The following is a 22,891-nucleotide window of genomic DNA, read 5'->3' as shown; positions in this document are numbered from 1 at the left end:
TGACCATATTCGACAAAGAGTTATGTGACGTTTTTCGTTCTCTTTTCCAGCTTTTGGTTAACTTCTCGGCGATTGATCCGGCGCGCGTTTTTCTGAGCGAAGGGTCAATCGTACCTGACAACGCATGGTGATCGAAAAAATTGTGCTCCATCGTGCTCCGATGACCGACTAAAACAGTTGACCCATCTTTGCAAAGCTTGAAACATTCTCCATACTGCAGATGCCAAGGTTAAATTGAAATTTGACCAAAAATAGGCGATATTTGGCGATAAATAACGCATAAGGGTCAAATGTTGATTTCTAGGAGCCGTACCCGGCCAGGAAATTCATCCAAATAAGTAATTTTCAATGTACTAACCACTTGTGTCGGTCACCATCTCGGCCGCATTGAACATTGTGCGTAACGTCTACATCTAAAAACTACCCAGTGCTAAAAATAAAGGGCGAAATCAAGCCGAAAAGTTCCAAACTCGTTGCAATGTACGAGCCAAGGTTTGCATGGTTAATTATTCATGACGTTGCGGCGGCAGGTTCGCTGATTGGTCAATCGTAATATCCTCTCTATGGACATAACCCGGACTGGTTACTTCAATTCCCCAGTCATTTACTCCCATAATTGCAATCAGATTAGGGGACAGCAGAAATATTACTGGGGTTTCTAAATCATTTACCGATGTTCCCCAACCATAGCAAAAACAATTCTTGCCACTTTCTCTGCCAGGAACCATAGCTTAAAGAAAGTTTGAAAAACTCAAGCCATGAAAGTATTATGATTCCATAAAGAAGCCTGCAATTATGAATGGATGGATCTGCTTATGTCCATTTATCAATGTTTAATAGTGTTGATATAAAGTTAAAAATAATTTGATCAAACCTGAATAAGACCGTCTCTTTGTCCCTGAAAATAAAATGTGGAATAAACTGGAATGATGGCACAAAATATATTTATAAACACCAGGTAGAAAAATTTAGGAAAATATGATTCAATATTGCATGTTTTGCACTTCTTCCATAATGAGTTGAGGAACAAAAATCCACCTTCTTTATTGTGAGAGATGGTTTACAAGGCACGTTCAGGTAGGCCTATATACACTTTTCTTATAATCTTTTACACAATCTACACATGCTTGTTTAAGATTATATGAAGCAAAGTTAGACCGCACTTGATTCAGTTTTAGTAACGTTGAGTGTCTTACCTCTGAATAGTATGTGACATTGTCTTTACACAGAGACAAGTCCTCTCCATTATTACCACATAAGCTAATGTTAAATAGATGGAAATATCTTGTCCCCTTTGCAGTAAAACTTGGAGCACTCATTACGGAATGAAATCTGGAAAAACAGAAAAGAGAAATTCCCATATACTAAGATTGTACTTTTATAAGATAGATGTAAATCTCTATACTCTACCAGTAATTATGGTAAATTTTATTTTGAGTTTCATCGATTGCAATGAACTTCAAAAAAGGCAAATTACTCTATCTTGAACCTTCTCCATCACTGGTAGTTCATTTATGAAGTAACATGCTCTTGACTGTACTTGTAACTTGAATATCTTCCATGATAATGATATATTTTGGGATGATTTGGAAAAATGTAACTTCTCTGTAAAACTTTATGATGTGAGTTCATGAAAAATTCATGTAAAATCACGAACATCATACATATAAGATAGATAGTGCATACAAATGCCAGAGTTTACTGTCCTCACAGTCTTGTATTTTATGAGCATTGTTGCATGAGACACTTTTATCATTTTTTTTGGAAGGGGGAACAAATAAAATGATCATGAGTGAGCTTTTGCCAAGTTCCCTGTGTCAGCATACTTTGAAGCTTGTCAGAAAGTTTGTGACAGTACATGTAAAATGTTTTTAAATGCATCAAATACAGAAAACAAGACAATGTTTAAACGAACAAGATAGTGTTACAAGTAAGAAAACAGCTTGAAAAGTACATCCATGATGATCATGATCATAAGTAATATTTTTCGTGGAGTTCATATTTTCCAATTATTGATCTATATTTGCATGTAAAACTATCAACACACAGCAGGTGAGATAACATATTTTGTGATTCTCTTGACATCGCCGTCAATGAAAAAACTTACTTACAGCTTTGGGATTCAAAATTCCCCTTCCAATAGATACTTTCCTCAATGTCACCGGAAGTTTCCTTGCGCATGCGTAATTATATGCACGTCACCATTTTGACCTATTTCAACTGCAGTCAAAGTCAACCCTCTGGAACGTTCGTTGTCTGGCTACGTAGAGTTAAAGTATGCAAACTCTGCTCCTGTATTTCCGGGCGATTTTTGCCGTTACATAGAAAAAAGCCTCTGCGTGAAAGTCATCACACTAATTTTGTAATTTTTCTGTAGTATTAGCTTGCAAAAATGTTTCTAATTTCTGACAAAATCGAAGTGGTCGATCGTGTGACAGTTCGATAACCATATGACAGCCCTGATTTTGTGGAGGGACCGTGCCTGATGTTATACTAGCGTACTTTGACAAGACCAAACGCTTTAAAGTATGACAAAAACTCAGATATTACGTTTACATATCACAAGTTTCAATTTGATTGAATTTTTGTAATAAGTTAGGCTATCAAACAGCACAAAAACCATTGGTCTGGCTGGAGCTGGCCCCTTGCCAGTAACACAATGACTCATTGACAGTTCCCAATGATATTTGACAGCTATTTTCTTTCCTTGTCATCAGTTAGTCTTTAATAAAAAATGTCCAACGTACAGAAGTTTTGGCTTAACTTTAACGGTCTGAACATGATTCCTTTCTCTGGGGTGAGCAAATCATGTTTTGAGTCACAAGCCCCCGTTGACAAAATATTTACTAACAGCCGGCCTGCCAGTGACTCGTTAAATTTTGTGAAGTCCATTTTTCCACTGCCTGCTCTCAAACTGCAAAATGTGAGGGAAAAAATTGTGTTTGGCATGAGGAGTTTTGCCTAAGTTAACGAAACTCCTGAACCCAAAAATATGGCAAGATACCAATCAGTTCTTTTTAGCGTAGTGCATGGCCGTTCTTACGTGCATACATGACATGACTGTACTGTGATACTTTTGTGATTCCAATCAACTTCCATGTGATTTCGGTGACCTCAACAACCCTCTGTAAAAAAAGCAATCTTCTCTTGATATCCATGTATTAATTGTCGAAATAGATGAAATTACAACAAAAACATCACACTAAGGATCGCATACGCGATGTTTCAAATTGGTGTCGATCCCGCGGCCCGATGTCATATCCGCCATAGTTGTCACTGCCAGTCCAGCTAACTCAAAGGCCGATCATTTTCTCTCTTGACACGAGCGATTTCATCGCTCAGAGTATGGTCCAAATGAATGATTTTTTTTATTTCGAAGAGTTATACTGATGAATACAACGAATTTCACAGCAATATTGTTTTTATTTTGATCTTTGAAAGATCGGTTTTTTCATGCTGCAATTTACCCACTCTTGATCCATATCATAAGTTGATTTTTTACGTAGCTGCTTGACGTTTTCATGCATAATTTTGTTGTTTTTTTTTCGAAATAGAGGCATTCTGTCTCTTGATATCCATGTATCAATTGTGGAAATAGATGAAATTACAACAAAAAATCACAAAAAATAGCATCGCATACACGATGTTTCAAAGTGGCGTCGATCCCGATGTCATATCCGCCATAATGCCAGTCCAGCTACCGTATCTCAACTGCCGAACATTTTCTCTTTTTAGAGCTTGACACAAGCGATTTCATCGCTAACAGCATGGTAAAAATGAATGTTTTTTATGTCGAAGAGTTATACTGATCACTACAACGAATTGTCTTTATGATCGTTTTTTTCATGCTGCAAGTTACCCACTCCGCATAATACATGATCCATATCATGACAGTTGATTTTTTACGTAGATGCTTGACATTTTCATGCATAATTTTGTTGTTTTTTTTAGATAAATTTCAAGCTGTAATTTCTGATAACTACGTATTTTTAATCCCAGAATTGCATGATTTCTTTGATTTTGAACCTTAGAGAAGAATGTTACGTCAGTTAGGCTTGGCACGGAGCTAGACTCCGTTTCTTGCTCCATGCACTCGGTAACCATCCGTCTCCGTGTTCGCTTTGCTTCTGTATATCGTTTGATGCTGATTGAATTTGCTACTATCCAAATTTGCGGAAGCTTTCAGTTGCTTCACTGTCTGCTTTCAAAGCAAGTACGTTCGGAATGTATTCTCATCGATTGCCATAGCTGTGGGTCCATAGCTGTGGTGTTTTCGGGCGGGATTTCTGCCTTTTACTGGCTAGTTTTAAACGTGAAAGTAAAAACCAGCCTGTAAAAGGCAGAAATCCCGCCCGAAACACCACAGCTATGGACTCACAGTTACGATCGCCATAGCGAAGACGTTGGCAAGGCGACTTCCGCAGCTGAACTAGGTCAAATTGCCATGCAAAATGATATGCTAATCTAACTTCCGGTTGAATGAGGAAAAGGTCTATTGGGTGAGTGCTAAAATATTCCAGCAACCTAGGCATAAATGGACTCTAACTGCTGTGACAGTACCTTTTAAGATAAGCTATTGAAGATTTTTAAGATAGCCATGGTTCACTTATCTTCACAAAGATTGCAAAATTTGAGAAATTCCATTTCCAGTAGTGTGCTCAGGAAGTCATGTTTAGATGTAATCATTTGTGATGTTTCTAAGTTTGTCACTGGTCACTGTTTGCCATGTGAGTAATGATAGTTTGCAAATACCAGAAGATGATGCAAGATGATAGGATTTCACCTTAGTGCCCAGTAAGGCTGTCTTACCCTTTGAGGGTGAGAAATCATATATGAATTGTGACTCTGGTGATTTGTATTGACAATCACTGTAGCACACAACATTATCATGGCTAATAGTTCCTGGACCACATGCTAGACAGGCCTCCTTGCCATAGGGATTATTTGCATGTATATATGTACCTGAAATGAATAAAAAGAATTGTAAAAAAATTCCATGAGCTAGAAGTGAATAAATACTGGTAAAATGAGATACTGCAATGGCATGAATTGATCATTCTACCATACTGGGTAACAATGCCACCCAAGGCTTTGCATTTTATTTCTATACAGTCAGAACTTTTGCAAATATGATCCATTCTCACTAATAATCCATTGCAGGGTAAAGGTTGAAATGATTTTTGCCAACGTGCAAATCATGCATATCTGGTTTTACATTATCATTGCCTAGCTTCCAACAGTGTGTACTGTGACTGGGTCTGATTTGATCAATGACACACTCAAAGTCATCCCACTTGTTTATCCTGAAGCAGTCTTCAGCCATATGGCTTTTTTACAACTTTTTTCTGTGTTTTATAATCTTTAGCCAAAAGTTCAATTGCAGGGCCACATGTCTCTTCCTATCAAAATTCTGTATTTGGGTACTTAATGACATCAGTAAATTTATTTAAATTTCAAATGAAACAAAAGTGCTGTAACAACTTTGCGGAACAAAATGACAAAATACCAGGATGATTCAGCATATTCAGGTGAAGATCAAAAAAATATGCTGTATTATTTTCAATTTGCATAATAGTTTGTCAATTTTAATATTGCATCAATCAACATCACACATAATGCAGTATCCTACACCAATTCTTTTACTATACCATTGGAGAGTTTAAACAAAGAAATGGGAGTGAAAGGTTATATTGTTTTGTAAACTGTTACAAATATGATACTGACCATCAGGGCACTGTTGACAAGTATTATCATCAGCAATGTAATGTCCTTTTGGGCATGGAATACATCTGCAAATGAAATGCAAAACATTTTTAAATTTATGGTTTCACACTTCCAACATTATGAGAAATATTACAAATTACACAGTGCTCCCTTTTGATCAGTAGGTTGTGATACCAAATATGAAAGTTTTCATACACAATGTTTCAAAGATGAAGACATTTTGCCAAAAAGTGAAAACTTTAGTCTTGAAAATTTAAACATGAAAGTTTCATACCAGTGTAATACACATAAGCAAATCTTAATATCGTTACCTTTAGGCACCAACAAATGATATTTGAATGTTATTGTAATGTTTTGTAAAAACTGTATAGTTTCTTAAAATTGGAATAGTAGTACTTCTAGATTGACAGATGGCAATGCAAAATTGCACCTTTTCAGGATTGTGATTAGCTACAATACTGAGAGTAACACAGAGGGCAGGCTGTTATACTGGCCTCTGTAATCTTAATGCAAACATTGTACACAAATAATGAGTACTTATTATGATGATGTGAAAAAGTCATAAACAAACATTTCTACATTACCCCTTTACATTGTTTCCTCTTGGACAAGCTTTACATACAGATGCTCCACCATCAATGGTATTGGTCACATTAATAAAGTAGATGACTGCCCTGGAGGGTGATAAAAATTGTTATTATTGGTATTTATAATTATTATAGAAGTATATGAATGTAATGTATATTTGAGAAATGTGTAAAATTTGTGTGACATGTATGTTGACAATACTAAAAAATAACCTCATATATATAAATGTGGCACAACTACTGTCATTACTGTTAGTTTTACAGTAGCAATTACTGAAGATGTGTTAAGTAATACATTTATTGCAGTCAAACATACAATGCTGAAGAAGTAAGAAAGTGTTTTCCTTACATGTCATTGGACTGTTCAGATTCTCTTCTGATGAAGGAATTGTCATCTGTTTTCTGGAATGCCCAACTAAATGTTCTTGGTCCAGACTTGGTAACAGCATAGCTTCATTTCATTCAAAAAGAAATACATGTAATCAATAGTGCTCAGTATCCAGGTAACAGTAACCTAGAATGTCAGCAGTTCAATGTAATGGCAAGCATTGAGATACGCTTAAGCAATAAAGCACACTCAGCGACGATATACCACGAGATTTGACCAGTTCACGACATATATGCACGAGCGATAGAGAGTTCCTATATGAAGTGAACTGGTCAAAATTGAGTGGTATATCGTCGCTGGGTGTGATTTATGCTATTATATCATACCAGTACATTGACGGTGCTGAACGTCAAAAAACAGATTTTTACTCAAGCAGAGAGCTCGCACATATGCTAGCCGTGGTATATCGCCAATATACCACGGTTTTTTTTCGCGTGTCGACTAATCAGATCGCTGTATTTGCGCCATCAATATACTGGTATAATATAATTGATGACATTACATGTGTTTTGGAATGTTTCTGAGGCATGCCTTGACAACAATTTCTCTTAGAACGTCCAGTATCTACCTGTCCATTACCTTTGGGCCTCTAGCTATCTACCTATCCCTTACCTTGGGGTCTCCAACTATCTACCTATCCCTTACCTCAGGACCTCCAGCTATCTACCTGTCCCCTACCCTGGGGTCTCCAGCTATCCACCTATCCCTTACCTTGGGGTCTCCAGCTATCTACCTATCCCTTACCTTGGGGTCTCCAGCTATCTACCTATCCCGTACCTGGGGGTCCCCAGCTATCCACCTATCCCTTACCTTGGGGTCTCCAGCTATCAACCTAGCCCTTACCTTGGGGTCTCCAGCTATCCACCTATCCCTTACCTGGGTCTCCAGCTATCTACCTATCCCTTACCTTGGGGTCTCCAGCTATCTACCTATCCCGTACCTGGGGGTCCCCAGCTATCTACCTATCCCTTACCTTGGGACCTCCAGCTATCTACCTGTCTCCTACCATGGGGTCTCCAGCTATCTACCTGTCCCCACCCTTGGGATCTCTAGCTATCTACCTGTCCCTTACCTTGGGGTCTCATTTGACTAACGAAGGAAAGAAACAACATGGTTTTGGCTTGAAACTTGGACCTTATCAAGTATGCTGCCATATAAGAACCCAGCGGTCAGTACCATTATTTTTAGGGGTGGATGATGGGTGTGAGGGACTGAATAAGCCAATTAATGGTAGGTTGGGAGCAGAAGCGTGATAGTGGCAGTAGTTGTTGTTTCAATGGTATACCTCTTTTTAGAGGATTGAAAAAAGGTCATAGGACTGTTCATTTCTTTTCAATTACTGCAATAATACCACTTTCATTGAAGGCCAAGAAATGAGTGACCATCTGTTGAAATATTTGCCATATGTATTTCTGTAGATGTGAAAGACATATTCATTCCATGCAAGGTTTATTGTCTCGTGATGTCTTTTGCCATTTTGACACCCCACTTCACACATTCTACAACCACCTTTTTAGTCGAGCAGAACCCCTTTTTGCCAGGAACACATATTCGTTTCGGCACCTCTCTTCACACATTCTATTACAACAGCATCTTGTTAGTGTAGTACGGTACAACTTGAGTTGAGTAGTACATAGTTCAACTTAGGCAAATGCATCTGTACAGTGTGAGTGAACACAAGAAAGTTCTAACAGCTTTAAATAATGTAGTTGAACTTTGTTGACGGCTATAAATTACTTGTTGCCATGTGTCAGGAGGTATAGGGAAATTGTGGCGTTTTTATTTACTTATATATTATTCATAAGATGACCCAAAGCAAGACGTGCATAAAACCCGGCGTTGTTGACAAAATGTCGAGTGCGATCACTCCCACAAAAGTCAGCACGACCTTTATTGTATCACCGAAAATGCATGAAAATATCTGTGTTGTTTGTTGGGCCCATATTGCAAAATGTGATAATCGTCACCAGTTATACAAGGACGGAAAGAAGAAGTTGTCAAGCGGCTTGTTCCGTGCGAAAATCAAAGGCCCAGCAAAAGGGTCCTATTCGACGCCACTAACACTAAGTTCATGCGTTCTCCTTATTGGCCAGAATAATGGCTGGAGCTGTCAATCATTTTGTATTTGCTTGACGTCACTATGTACACAGTCCATCTGGCTGCCGGTACTTTGCAAGAAGTCCAAAGTCAGTGAATCCGGCAGAAACTAACTCACTATACTGCGCAGACTCAAAGGTAACGCATTCAATTGCTGGGAAAACCTGGCCTGGGCTACCAAATTCCAAATAGGTTTGTACGAAATAGGAGAGACACAAGAGAAACTATTATAAATGATTTTATTTTTAAAATTCACCGACTTGAACCAAGTCTACCCTCCCTCCCACAGAGAATTCATTCACATGCTTGTTCAGTCCACACCTGTTGGCCACCCCTAAAAAAAATACCGTCATGGACAGTGTGCTCACATTCGGTTTGAATTGGTCCCTTCCAGAAATATTTAAATCAGGAAAAACAAGAATGACAAAAGCAAATATCTCCAACTTAGGTACTGGAGGTCATCTTTAGGAACATGCATATCAACTTCTATAGCAATGGGACAAGCAGATCCTAAATACATGAGCAAATGTCAACAACAAAAAACAGACAGAGGTTTGATAAAAAGAAAAGGTGGGAGTGGGTAAAAAAATGTACAAGGGATCTGGTAAAAAAGTAATGCTACCTCATCAATCTTCCAGACCCTACCCCCTCCTGAATATCAAATGTTCCATCCCTTGATATTAATAAGGCTAGATGACAGGAAATGTATTTACAACCTTGGGCAGTTTTAATTAATGGGATGAGTGTTATCATTCTAATGTAACAGCACTTAGGTGGTTGGAAAGGCTATTTTTGCACCAATTCTTTTGTCAGAGTTAATGTCAAGTTTCAAGTGTTAGAATCAAGATATTTAGTTCAAATTTTCAGGATAACTCCCTTAGTTAATATTTTCTCCAAATAATATAAAAATTGTATATTGCAGCCATGATTTTGAAATATGACACAAGTAAATAATTATAATTTTTCATATTTTTTTTACATATTTGAATTTAATAATAATTGGACAGTATTAATATTACCAAATTAGTTGTAAAAATGTTGACACTATTTATTATAAGATTTGTACGGCAGGATTGTAAATAAAATTTGTTTTTATGATTTTACATGGGTTTATATATCAAAAATTATTAAAAATTCTTCAAATTTCAAAAGGTGATTTTTCAAAAAGTACTTCAAATACAGGAAAATTATGCCATACAAATCTTATCTGTAACCTTGTTAATAGGCTGTAAAAATTCCATGTCCATATCTCATTTCAAAGTTGGATTAAATTGGTATACAATTATGTAGGAAAACTGTTATTCTGTCAAAAATGTTGAAAACAAGCCATATTTGCACCCCTCTTTTGAAGTCATAGAGCAGTTTTTTTTGTTAATCTCACTTTTGACACCTCTTTGACACTCAAAGAATCTAAAAATGCATTTACAATAGCAGTCACTCACTCTGAATGCCAGCACAGCCTTGTCAAACTTTCCTGAAAAACAGCAAATAATGACTTTCCCTTTTCAAACATTTTATTAAAAGCTAGGGGACCTCTACCATAGTTAATACACTAAGGACTCCCCAACTTCTTCTTATTTGGTCAGTTTTTCAGAAGTTTCAACAGGCTATAACTCTGCAATGCCTTTGTGCCCAAATGTCTAGTTTTTTTTATTCCACAGAGAATGTTGACTACTTTTATATTTTAATAGTTTTGTTGAAATTTATAACTGATGCTCTAGCCTTTCAACCACCTTAATTTAGTTACAGATAGTGAAATGCCTTCCACTGTGGGCGGTGATTACAACATCTGGAATTATCCTGGATCCAAATTTCTCATCAGTTCTTGTATATCTCACATAGAAAAGTTGCAAAAATTGGTCTGCAATGAAAAAATTCACCTCAGCTTGTTTTCTGGATCAAATTTCCTAAAAATTGATACCAAATATGACAAAATTATGTTCACAGCCTTTGAACCTGTCTCACAACATATCATCAGGTTGGTGTAGGTCATTTAAGGTCACAACTGAGAAAATTACCTAAAATATACAAATTTGGGGGTTTCCCAACACTTTGAGCAGAAGATTTATCTAATAACATCCCTCGGGACTTTATACCAAATTACAAAGCTATCAAACAAGTAATTTTGAGAACAAGTTTTCTTGACCAAAAATGACATTATTGTCTTAAAGTTGCAATATGGATCAGAATTGACCTTCATATTTCGAAGATTAACTTTTTAGAAAAATCCAATTTCATTTGCAGACTCGACCATTAACAGGAACACGGGGATGGCTCTAATTTGAGTAAATTGATTTAATTACAGAATAAATTGCTGTTTTGGTACGTACTGTTTGCGAGAGTAAAGCACAGAATACGAAACATCATTTTTACTATTTGAATATGTACGGACGCGTATTTGGTGCATGGTAACGGTTTGCGAAATTGCAACATCGTGTCAACATGCCTAGCTAGCCTTCCCACGGGCAAGCGGTCAGGTCTCTGCCCGCACCCTGGGTCTCTGCTGACTGATTCAGCCAAGTAAAAATGGAAGAAATTAGCCAAAAATGTCGGCAAAATAAACATTGTTTGGTCAGATCGAAAGATGGAACCAGAAAAAAGAGTGACACACGACTACTGCACCACGTCGAGGAGGCAGACTGTGTCTACAGTATCTCGTGAAAACACCAACGTCGCCACTGTGTGATGATCAACTTCACTAACGAGTGGTGTTTCCTCGGGCAACACCGACCTGGCAACACAGTGCGGACCCCACGATTTGTAATGTGAACCGGGCCTTAGTCCCTCTGCAAGGAAATAACTTAGATCTGTTTGCATTCATTGATAATCTATATCCTTCAGGTCAAATATGCATTTTTCGGAAACATAGACAAGCGACCTAGCGGCCGATATAGCTCCGCTGTGTTTATGTAGAGAATAACTATTTTTGACACATGTTGATGAAGAAGGTGGAAAATCTTTGATAGCTCAATGCAGTGGCCAGAGAAAAGTGGCTAAAATAAGCTGCAAAAATACACATTGAAGATTTCATCATACTTTGAATATATCACATTGGATCATCCCTAAGAACATGTCAACCAAAGCTATCTGATGAGCAGATTTGTAAGAATAAAATTTTCTGACCAAAAATGGCAACAATTGCCCCCAAAATAAAATTGCAGATTTCATCATAATTTAAAAGATCAAATTTAGTTCATCTATAGAAACCTGTATACCAAATTTCAAAGCTGTTACACCAGTACTTTTTGAGAAACACATTTTTTGACCCAAAATGGGAAAAAATTACCCCAAAAATTCAAATTGCAGATTTCATCATTATTTCAATAAATATCATTTACTTCATCTATAGAAACCTGTATACCACATTTCAAAGCTATCAGATGAGTAGTTTTGGAAATACACATTTTTTGACCAAAAATGGCAAAAATTGCCCCCAAAATACAAAATTACAGATTTCATCAGAAATTCAAATTATATATTACTAAGCTCATCTGTAGAAACCTGTAAACCAAATTTCAAAGCTATCAGACCAGTACTTTTTGATAAACACATTTTTTGACCAAAAATGGCAAAAATTGCCCCAAAATTACAAAATTGCAGATTTCATCATAATTTCAATAAATATCATTGAGGTGATCTGTGGGAACCTGCATACCAACTTGCAAAGCTATAGGATGATTAGTTTGGAAATACACATTTTTTGACCAAAAATGGCAAAAATTGCCCCAAAAATACAAAATTACAGATTTCATCAGAAATTCAATATATATTACTTAGTTCATCTATAGAAACCTGTATACCAAATTTCAAAACTATCAGACCAGTACTTTTTGAGAAATACATTTTTTGACCAAAAATGGCAAAAATTGCCTTAAAAATGCAAATTTGCATATTTCTGCACAATTTGAACAAATCTGAAATTGATCATCCCTAGGGACATATGTACCAAATATCAAAGCTATCTGACCGGTAGTTTTAAAGAAGAAGATTTTTAACCAAAAATGACAAATGGATTGCCTTAAAAATACAAATATGCAAATTTCACCATGATTTGAACAAATCTGACTGAAGTACCGTAAGTAAACTGCATATCAAATTTCAAAGCAATCGGACAAGCGGTTTCAGAGAAGATAATTTTTTTACCAAAAACACCAAAAAATGCCCCAAAAATACAAATATGCAAATTTCACCCACAATTTGAACAAACTTAAGTGAGGTCACCCCAAGTGAACTGCATATCAAATTTCAAAGCAATCGGACTTGCGGTTTCAGAGAGAAGGCAATTGTTGACGGACAACGGACGACGGATGACGACGACGGACGACGACGGAGAATCAGCCTATTTGATAAGCTCCGCGTCGCTGACAGCGGAGCTAAAAAACTGCAGTCTCCATCATTAATGGCATGGTCTCATTTACGACGCATTGATCGACGTGCTGACATGGCCATGCAAGACCAGACTGAGGGTCAAGACAGTTGCCGAACGTCTGCAGTGGTGAATGATACTGAAGTGGGCAAAGCTTTCAAATAAATATAGCGAGCTGATACCTCGCCTTTTAACATGAAAAATGTAACAACATGCAACGGGGAGAGGATTGCAGAAACGCTGTCAGGCACGCGGTGAACACAGCCAGATCGGTGTACATGTCTGGACCCTCGATCGATCTAACGTACACAGTAGGTGCACAAGGCGCGGCACTGACATACATGTATACAGTATATGGGTGAGAAAAATCAATCACACGATCTTTTGTCGAGCTGTACTTTATCATATCGATATACTTATATTTCTGAAACATTGTGATGCTACCAAAGTTAGGCAAACGCAAAATTTACAATAAATTATCATTATGTATGTCAAGTTCTGTCATCGTCTCAACATCGCCCCTCCAACGTGCACTCTATTGAGGTGTCATCACTCTAGGTGGTACTTGTCATGTGCACAGCAGAAATGCCAATGTTTTTGTTTTGAAAGTTTGTTTACAAAACAGCTTTTCTAGGCAGCCGCAATGTTAAATGAGCGTGTTTGTGTGCCGGGATTGGTAAGAGGCTTAGCTAAGAAGAGTACTTAACTAATGGTCTATTTGCTTTAGTTTTACGAAAAAAATCGACAATTTTGATCCATATTGCTACTTCAAAAATACAAATTTGTATATTTCACAACAATTTCCACATTTCTAACTATTGTCATCTCTGTACATCTGTGTACCAAATATAAAAGCTGTCTGTCCAGGGGTTTTAAAAAGAAAATACTGTTTAAAATTTTTTGACCAAAAATGACAAAATTGCTCAAAAATAGTAATTTTCCCAATTTTGTCATAATTTCAACAAATTAGAAGAGTAACACCCTCGCAAACATCAAACCCAAATTTGAGAGCGATTGGGCTGGTGGTTTCAGAGAAGAAGAATTTTTACTGAAAATGAGAAAAATCACCAAAAAATTCAGCAAAAATACAAAATATTATATCTTCACAATATTCACAAAACTGTGTAAGGTTAACCTAAGGTGCTTGCACACAAATTTTCAAAGCAATCAAAACAGCGGTTCTTGAGATATTAATTCTTTACCATTTTCACATTTTGTAAGCTCATTTGCATAATTTTGGGGATGCAGACTTCATTTGAACAAAATCCCATCTATAGCCCAGGATGCATCCACACACCAAATACCAAGCTGAAATGTGCAGCGGTTTGCGTGTTTTTGATGTTGACGGACATACTGTACGTACATTACATACACACATACATACATACATACAGTACGTACATTACATACACACATACATACATACAGACGCCATCGACTTCAGCTTATATGATAAACTCAATGTGAGCTAAAAATGGTACAGTCTGCTAGGAACTTCCGTGGCAGGATACTTACAGCCATTCCTTGGGTATAAAAGGCAGCTTAACTTCAGTGGGTTCATTGTTGCGAATGACTGACACATGGAAGCAACGCTAGCAACTGCTCCAGAAAACTGGCATAAATCTTTTCCATGCAGATAAATATAGCTCTGTGCCACCATATTACCTTTCGTGAATATTTTGGACATAGCATTGTGAGCGAAATACTGTCTTTTTTATATTTTCAAGTGAGTCATTGATGAATATTTTGTTTCTTATTTTGAATAGCACTTGGCTAGTCTCTGATCATGGGGAAACATAAGATTAGCTGTTATATAAATGTCAAAAACTTTGGAAGTTTAGGCATCTTTGAACACAGTTGCTCTTTTTCAAATTGCTAAGTTTTAATGTTCCAAGGAGGCATTGCACAACATGATTTTTTGATGTTTACTTTTATACAAATATTAGTATATATATATATATATATATATATATATATATATATATATATATATATATATATATATATATATATATATATATATATATTCTCACTGTAAGAACCATAAGTTGTGTTTTGTTGAGACCATCCAAATTCTAAGATTTTGTTATATATATATATATATATATATATATATATATATATATATATATATATATATATATATATATATATATATTATATATATTATATATATATATATATCATATATATATATATATATATATATTATATATATATATATATATATATGTCCAGAAGAGAGAATAACCAAGGTGGAATAACCAAGGTGGAAAAAGTATGTTGATAAAAGAGACTGATTGTCAAGGGATGTTGTTTTAAAAAATGATTGGCAAGATGCACATGACACTGTTATCGTTTTTTATTTTTGTTTGGAACTAACGCGATGTCACTGGCATAGTCATTTCCATATTGAGCTACCATTATCAGAATTTATGCAAAATGCGGCCAAAATTAAGAGGTCAAGTTAAGATTAGCAACTGACAGTGATAGATCCAAGCAGAGAACAACACAAAAGAGTCCAAGACTACCGAGAGAGTACATGATATGACGAGTGAAACATGTGTGACTCTGTTATTCTGATGTTTTGGCTAAATGTCCCATTAGGTAATGGCCAATGGCCAAAATGGTTATTTACCACAAAAAGAGTGAGTAAAAATCAAATCCTCAGTACAAACCGCACCCCTGACCTTGCAATATTGCGCCTAATTACTTTTAATAACTTTTACAATAACACATCAGATATAATTACTTTGTACTGGAAGTATTTGTGTTATTATTTATAATGCTCTGCTTTTTCCTAGAAGTTGAAAGACTTCTTTGTGTTGGTCAAGCTTTCATCAGGCAGTAAATTCAACAAGCATCAAATGTGACAGGTACTTCATATATAGTCTGGTTCCCTGACCGTTTTCCCTGGTAGAGGGCGTGGGGAGAAAAGGGGTCAGGTACCGGGCATCCATCTTGAACATAATTTTGTTCAAGATGGCGGACGTTAGTCACCTGACAGAATATGCTACAACAAATAAGGCCGCTACCATGAAAACGCCGGTCAAGTTTTGACTGGATCAGAAAACCTGCTTCCTTTGTTCGAACACTGGTATTTTAACCAAAAACTTTGGCACAGTAGACGGGAAATATATACTGAAAGAATTAATCCAGAAGTACGGGGAATTAGAAAGTATACATGTTGTATTTATTGCATTTCAAGGCCTCCGTCCAATCTGCAGAGGATTTACACATCAAAAAATGGAAATAAATGAAAATTAAAAATTTACAATACAAAAATAAACCAATCCTACATTAAGAATTGTCTACATTTAAGTTACAAAATTTTCTCTTCGCAACTGAAAAGCTTTAAACAGAAAAATACCAAACTTACGTAATACTCTTTCATCGGTAGAACGTAATAAACGCTGAAACTTACATATATTTGGATGAGTACAGATATCTTCAGGTAAGCACAATGATCCGATATGACACAGTCCCCACTTGTACTTTAATTACAAGTCCTTTGAGAGGAAAAGTCTTCTTCATTAATTAGGTCTGTGATGAAAAATACTGCAATACAGATGGGGCTTAATGGTCAAAAATGAGTTCCATCAGGTGGTGAAAACATGAAACCAATGTAAGCCACCATACTAATTACAAAAGGTCATTAAAATGAATCAATTAGTAATTAAAGGGGAAATTTACCCAGACTTTCTTAGGTAATCAGGTCGTTATTTAGTGAAAAATAAACAAAATAGCGTTGGTTTCATTCACTTTCACTTGCGCGTATTAGCGCAGTGGCCACAAGCTGAACGCACGGAAACCGGAAGTGACGTATCAAACTTGCTAGTCACAGCGGGTTCAAAGCGAGGTCACTTATAACCAAGCTCTTCTACGCCAAGTAGAGTACGCGTACGCGGTACGCAAACCTCAGCGCTCGACTGAAAATCATAATGGCGAAGATAATTGGTAATAACTTCAAACCTGAACGAGCAATCGATGATCCAAGACTGACATCGTCAGAAAGTTACAGCGACTCGAGTTCGGAAAGTGACTATTCTAGCTCCGATGACGAAGTTCAAATTACTCTCGGCGATCAATCATGCCTGTCATTGTCAACCCAATTGCTGTGAAATCATGCCGACACCGAAGTAATGCCAATGCTCTAAAGAGATCGACATTAATTCTAAAAGTGCAAGCATTTTTAATGTGTTACAGAACACCCTGATGTAGCCATGATTAGTCTAGAACCAGCGGTCCTGTCTACAGCGTTCCGTTTCTAGTGCCTGAGCGTACGTATATAGTCCCATATGTACAAGCGACGCACTTGGGGCTGGATATGCCCGTACAGTTTTCTTTAGGCTTGTAGTTCAGTAGTTGGACTTGCAACTTTCGATAAAAGCAGCCCTTCTCAAGTGGTATTCGCAGAAAACTTTATTTCTGCTCGACTTAAACATCGACACCGAGTGCTTGGCCCCTATATTCTGTAGCCATTCTATACAATGTAAGTGGAAAGCTTACAGTTGCACACGTCGACTGCACGCGTCGACTGCTTCAATGACCAAGTTTACGACGTCACTTCCGGTATTTTAGTACACCGCTGTTTGTTAGCCAGTGAGTGAAAGTGAATAAAATCGACTCGAAAGCCTTTCAATGACCATATCAGTTTAATATTCCAAAATTTAATTTCAGGGTAAATTTCCCCTTTAATCAACAGGATGCTGCCAAACTTTTTGCATCCTATCCTATCACTGACAGATTATCACCGGTAAAGTTTGATGCAGTACAATTTGTTTAGACTTGCCGAGTTACGGCAAAGGACACGGAAAAATTGTAACAAAAATGGCCCCCATGTGGCCATATTGGATCACATAGTGAAACAAATTGACGTGCATATGTATGATATAGGTCAATGTCCTTGTACCAACTTTGAATGAAATTTGTTTAGACCTGCCTGAGTTATGGCTAAGGCCATGAAAAAATTGTAACAAAATGGCCGCCATGCGACCATATTGGATCACATCGTGAAACAAATTGACGTGCATATGCATGACATTGGTCAATGTCATTGTGCAAACTTTTAATAAAATGGGATGAGATGTGCCTGAGTTATGGCTATGTACATGAAAAATTGTAACAAAATGGCCACCATGCGGCCATATTGGATCACATCGTGAAACAAATTGACATGCATATGCATGACATAGGTCAATGTCCTTGTGCAAACTTTTAATAAAATGGGATGAGATGTGCCTGAGTTATGGCTATGTACATGAAAAAATTGTAACAAAATGGCCACCATGCGGCCATATTGGATCACATCGTGAAACAAATTGACATGCATATGCATGACATAGGTCAATGTCCTTGTGCAAACTTTTAATAAAATCGGACGAGATGTGCCTGAGTTATGGCTATGTACATGAAAAAAATTGTAACAAAATGGCCGCCATGCGGCCATATTGGATTGTATCGTAAAACAAATTGAAGTGCATATGTATGAAATAGGTCAATGTCCTTGTACCAACTTTGAATAAAATCAGTTGAGATGTACCTGAGTTATGGCTCTGTACATGAAAAAATCGTAACAAATGGCCGCCATGCAGCCATATTGGATTGTATCACAAAACAAATCACACTCCAAACAGTGGCGGCGCTCTCACTTCCGTTTCACTTCTGCTCCCGCTTTCACCACTGCCACCGGTGGCAAAAATGTGGTGATTTACCACATTTTTACGAACTTCGCTTGATTGCATATTTCAATAATGTCATGCTCTGTATGGCGATATTTAATTTCAAAGTCAAAGAATAAAGTATAAAAGATGTCTTTATGTTGGTTTTTGTCATATATTTGCGAAAATCGTTGGACCTACTTTTCGTGGGTGAATGTGTCTGATACAATAACGTGAGTGAAGGGTGGCACGAAGCAGAAAACACTGAAACGGCACTTTCATTTTTCAACATATTGCATGATAACACACTTTGGAAAGTGAGCAAGTACAATGAAACATGATCACTTGAACACTGCTACCAGGTAATGGCCAACATTGAAATGAACTTTACGGGTGATAACATAAAAAAGGATTCTCATATGAGCTTTCAAAACTAGCAGCACTCGCTGATGAGGAAAAAACACTTTGTGTTCTTTGTGTAAATACATTTGAACGACTGTATTTAAATTTTATTTCATTCTATTTAAATTTCTATCATTACTTTACTAAATAGCAAAAATGAAAGTTTTTTCACATGATACTCTCACAATGTCTCTGACACTCATTTAAATTACTGGTAAATAATCAGTGACATTTTGCGGCAAAACAATATATTAGACATAAGCTTATGGACATAGATTTATTTCTTAAATATCACTTTCCTTTCTTTTAAGTGCATCTGAACGACACGCTTTCAAAAACTTGTGGCACGCCATTCTTTTTTCGCCGTTCACAATACGGCCAAATGATTATTTCAATAATATCGTTTTAACTGGATGAATACGTTTATCATTTTATCCAGACATGTTATTTAAAGGGATATAGTCGTCGGAGCTGCGCCTAAAGGTCGTATGGGACCCGTACGACCAATGTAAACACTGTATCCAAGATACAATGGTGATTGATGAAAGTTAAAACATATCTGTCATAATCTACATCGTATAATTTAAATGTTACAGCTGTGATGATGACAAATGTCAAAGTGTTTAGGTTTCATACAATCTTATGTAACTAGAGCCTTGTTGATGGCGGCATCTTATTTCGTTTGAATTCGGTCGTCATTTGCAGTTTCTTTGTGGATGGTTTTACTTCAAGCTATTTTCAAGTGTCGACCATGTAAAACTTAGTTTGGAAAAGGAAATTTGACGACTTTGAAATTCGTGATGTAAACTATCTCAGGATATATTTCATTATGTCATAAAATAAGGGCTACTTATTTTTTGCCCGAGTAATATACCATATGTCGCTTGCCTTTTTCTCCCTTCCCTCTAACTCTGAGCCTACATTGACCATTTTGCAATTGCCAGTCTCGAGGGAACGACATCATGTCGATTGAGGCAAATTACATGGTAGCAGAGATACTACGACTTGCACAAGAGGAAGTAGCAAATTTCAAATTACTTTAGGCGTATGGCTGTCGTCATCGGAATGTGATGTGGTTGACATGTGTACGATTTGTTGAGTATCAAAGGAAGGTTTCCAATATGAAAATAATGATGACAACATCATTAATCTTTATCTATTTCAAATAAAACTGCCTGCAGTCACGTTTTTGGGAGCCTTCAGTTCCGCTGTTATCATTATTTTCAAGGGATACAGTCTTTATTACAATATTGGGCATTCGTCCAATAGCGATATATGAGAACTTCGAATGTTCCTCAATGCAACACGTTATAAGAAAATCACATTTCCCAGAATACTTCAAATATAAATTATTAGGTTTCCCAAAATTTGAATGGCCGCCAAATTTACCGCAAATGCTTTAGATTCTAAAACGTTACATTGACGGTGTTTAGTTTGCAAAAAGGAAGCAAATTATGGCGATCAAGATTGTCCCGTATGCAAATCGTCATGCGAGATATCACATCAGTAGGCCTATATGCAGGGATTGACCGAAAATGCAAGACTTGTGTGAAAATCAAATAGGAAATTAGCTTATTGCCGAAATACCGATATGTCGATTTACCAATTTCAACTAGCTATATCGATTTGCCGCAAAATATCACGAATATTCGTATTTCTCCTCTTTAGTATAGACTTCATCCATCCTTGTTGTTAAGTTTCACGACAATCAAATGAAAATAATGCAGAAAAGAGAGCAACAATTACGTCTGCTGCCATAGGATTACGTCAGATGATAGAAAACTCTATTCTTCCATTGTAATTTTCATGAAACTTGGCACATTGACCAGTCAAAACAGACCAGATTTCAATATGCTAGATATTAAGATAAACCCCACAAAAGGTTTCAAAAGTTATGTGAAAAATAGGTTTACTCGGCATTTTGTTATTGACAAAATTAAGGACCTTAATTATATATTTAAAACTAGAGCGGTGGACTAATTTTTATTGTTTACTTTGAAAATCCGCATTCTAAAACATAACATTTTCACTTTATTTATTGTGATTCTCAAAGACAAATATTTATACATATGTATACATATTTTCTTGCTATTTCAAAGTTGCTGTCCCCACCTTCATCTACCAAGAGTGTTCCACGTTCTCTGATGTCAAGTTTACATGCTGAAATACCACATGATTTTAAAATACTTATTTGATCATGTTGAATTATATTCAACGGACATACGACTACGGTGCCGTCCCTTTAACAGAGTCATTTTTTCGCTTCATCATCGGTGTCAAGAGAAGGAAAATGATAGTTTTCCCGCAATCTGATTAAAATCAGATGTAGAGTACGGCGACGTCTTTTTATGCGTACAAGGTATCCTCTCGCTGTCGCCTCTCCCGTAGCTACAATGTCTCCTTCCCAGTCTCCTTACGAGTTCCAAACACTTTGTAGCACTTCTGTCCTGGTTTTTACGTTTATACTTCGGTTGCGCGCGTCCAAAACTCGTGTTACCGCGGATTTAAAATCTACCGCTTGTCCCGTAAATCTAAGTCAATGACGTCTTGACATCATTCACCTCGCCTGACACATTACAAAAGAATGGCATTGCTAATATTCATGCGCCTTTATTATGCAAAGTCACCGGTGGCAGTGGTGAAAGCGGGAGCAGAAGTGAAACGGAAGTGAGAGCGCCGCCACTGTTTGGAGTGTGAAAACAAATCAATGTGGATATGCATGACATAGGTCAACGTTTTTGTACAAGCTTCTGAATAAAATTGGTTGAAACATGCATGATTTATGGCTCCGTACATAAAAAATTGAAACAAAATGGCCGCCATGCAGCCATATTGGATCATATCATAAAACAAATTGACGTGCATATGTATGATATAGGTCAATGTCCTTGTACCAACTTTGAATAAAATTGGTTGAGACATGCCTGAGCTATGGCTCCGTACATGAAAAAATCGTAACAAAATGGCCGCCTGGCGGCCATATTGAATCGTATCAGAAAACAAATCGACGTGCATATGTATGACATATGAAGAAATCCTTTTACCAAGTTTGTGTGTGAACGGACGGACGGACAGACGGACGGACGGGAGGACATGACCAAACCTATAAGTCCCCCCGGACAGTGTCCGTGGGGACTAATGAAACTCATCTTCAACTGTTAGAATGGCATATTTCACAAAATCTTTCAGTTGAAGCTAAACCCACATGTCTACCTTTTTCTATTTTAAAAGGAAGGCATGAACAACGGAAACATGCTATTGTTTGGTGGATTTACATTTAATATTTAAAGAAATGTATTTCTCTGGTTCAAGGGCGCTCTTAAACTCAATGTATGTACGCATTTTATGTCCTTTTATAATGTCTCCTACGGGGACATAGAGGTGAATGAAGGTCAACTTTATTGCAACTGTGAACGACGGACTGATTTCGATGGATAGAATGGTGTCCGAATTTCGTGAAAAATGCCAGGCATCACGTTCTAAAAGTATCAAAAGGTGTGCTAAATCCCCATTTTGTGGTACAAACAAGAAGTTGGTGTCAAGTGAGCCTGAAAGTGCGAAACCTCGGAAAAAGTTACAAGTGTTACTTTCATCCAATCACAGCTTGTTTTATTTTTACCCAATAGCGTCCATGTTTACATTTGCCGGTACCTGACCCCTTTTTTCC

The 22,891-nt window shown here is 36.9% G+C and overlaps 2 protein-coding genes across 4 annotated transcripts in view; both read right to left on the bottom strand.

Annotated features, from left to right (window-relative positions):
- The window catches only part of LOC139127739 (endosome/lysosome-associated apoptosis and autophagy regulator family member 2-like), a 45,663-nt gene extending 44,336 nt beyond the window's left edge, over window positions 1–1,327 (bottom strand). For 2 of the 3 annotated variants that reach the window (XM_070693627.1, XM_070693628.1), the window contains exons 1-2: window positions 1,197–1,327; window positions 875–898 (exon numbers count right to left, since the gene is read on the bottom strand). In XM_070693627.1, the coding sequence (XP_070549728.1) occupies window positions 875–898; window positions 1,197–1,319 (147 nt within the window). In that variant the 5' untranslated portion in view covers window positions 1,320–1,327. The remainder of the gene's footprint in view (window positions 1–874; window positions 899–1,196) is intronic. The other variant, XM_070693629.1, reaches the window with a different exon arrangement.
- A 3,345-nt stretch (window positions 1,328–4,672) lies between these two features.
- The window catches only part of LOC139127707 (endosome/lysosome-associated apoptosis and autophagy regulator family member 2-like), a 21,947-nt gene continuing 3,728 nt past the window's right edge, over window positions 4,673–22,891 (bottom strand). The window contains exons 3-6 of the mRNA XM_070693603.1: window positions 6,661–6,762; window positions 6,309–6,398; window positions 5,725–5,789; window positions 4,673–4,962 (exon numbers count right to left, since the gene is read on the bottom strand). Coding sequence (XP_070549704.1) covers window positions 4,673–4,962; window positions 5,725–5,789; window positions 6,309–6,398; window positions 6,661–6,762 — 547 coding nt within the window. The remainder of the gene's footprint in view (window positions 4,963–5,724; window positions 5,790–6,308; window positions 6,399–6,660; window positions 6,763–22,891) is intronic.

This window comes from Ptychodera flava, unplaced genomic scaffold (assembly GCF_041260155.1).
Source record: "Ptychodera flava strain L36383 unplaced genomic scaffold, AS_Pfla_20210202 Scaffold_35__1_contigs__length_1935909_pilon, whole genome shotgun sequence".
NCBI classification, from domain to species: Eukaryota; Metazoa; Hemichordata; class Enteropneusta; family Ptychoderidae; genus Ptychodera; species Ptychodera flava.
This window is presented reverse-complemented; position numbering and strand designations above follow the sequence as displayed.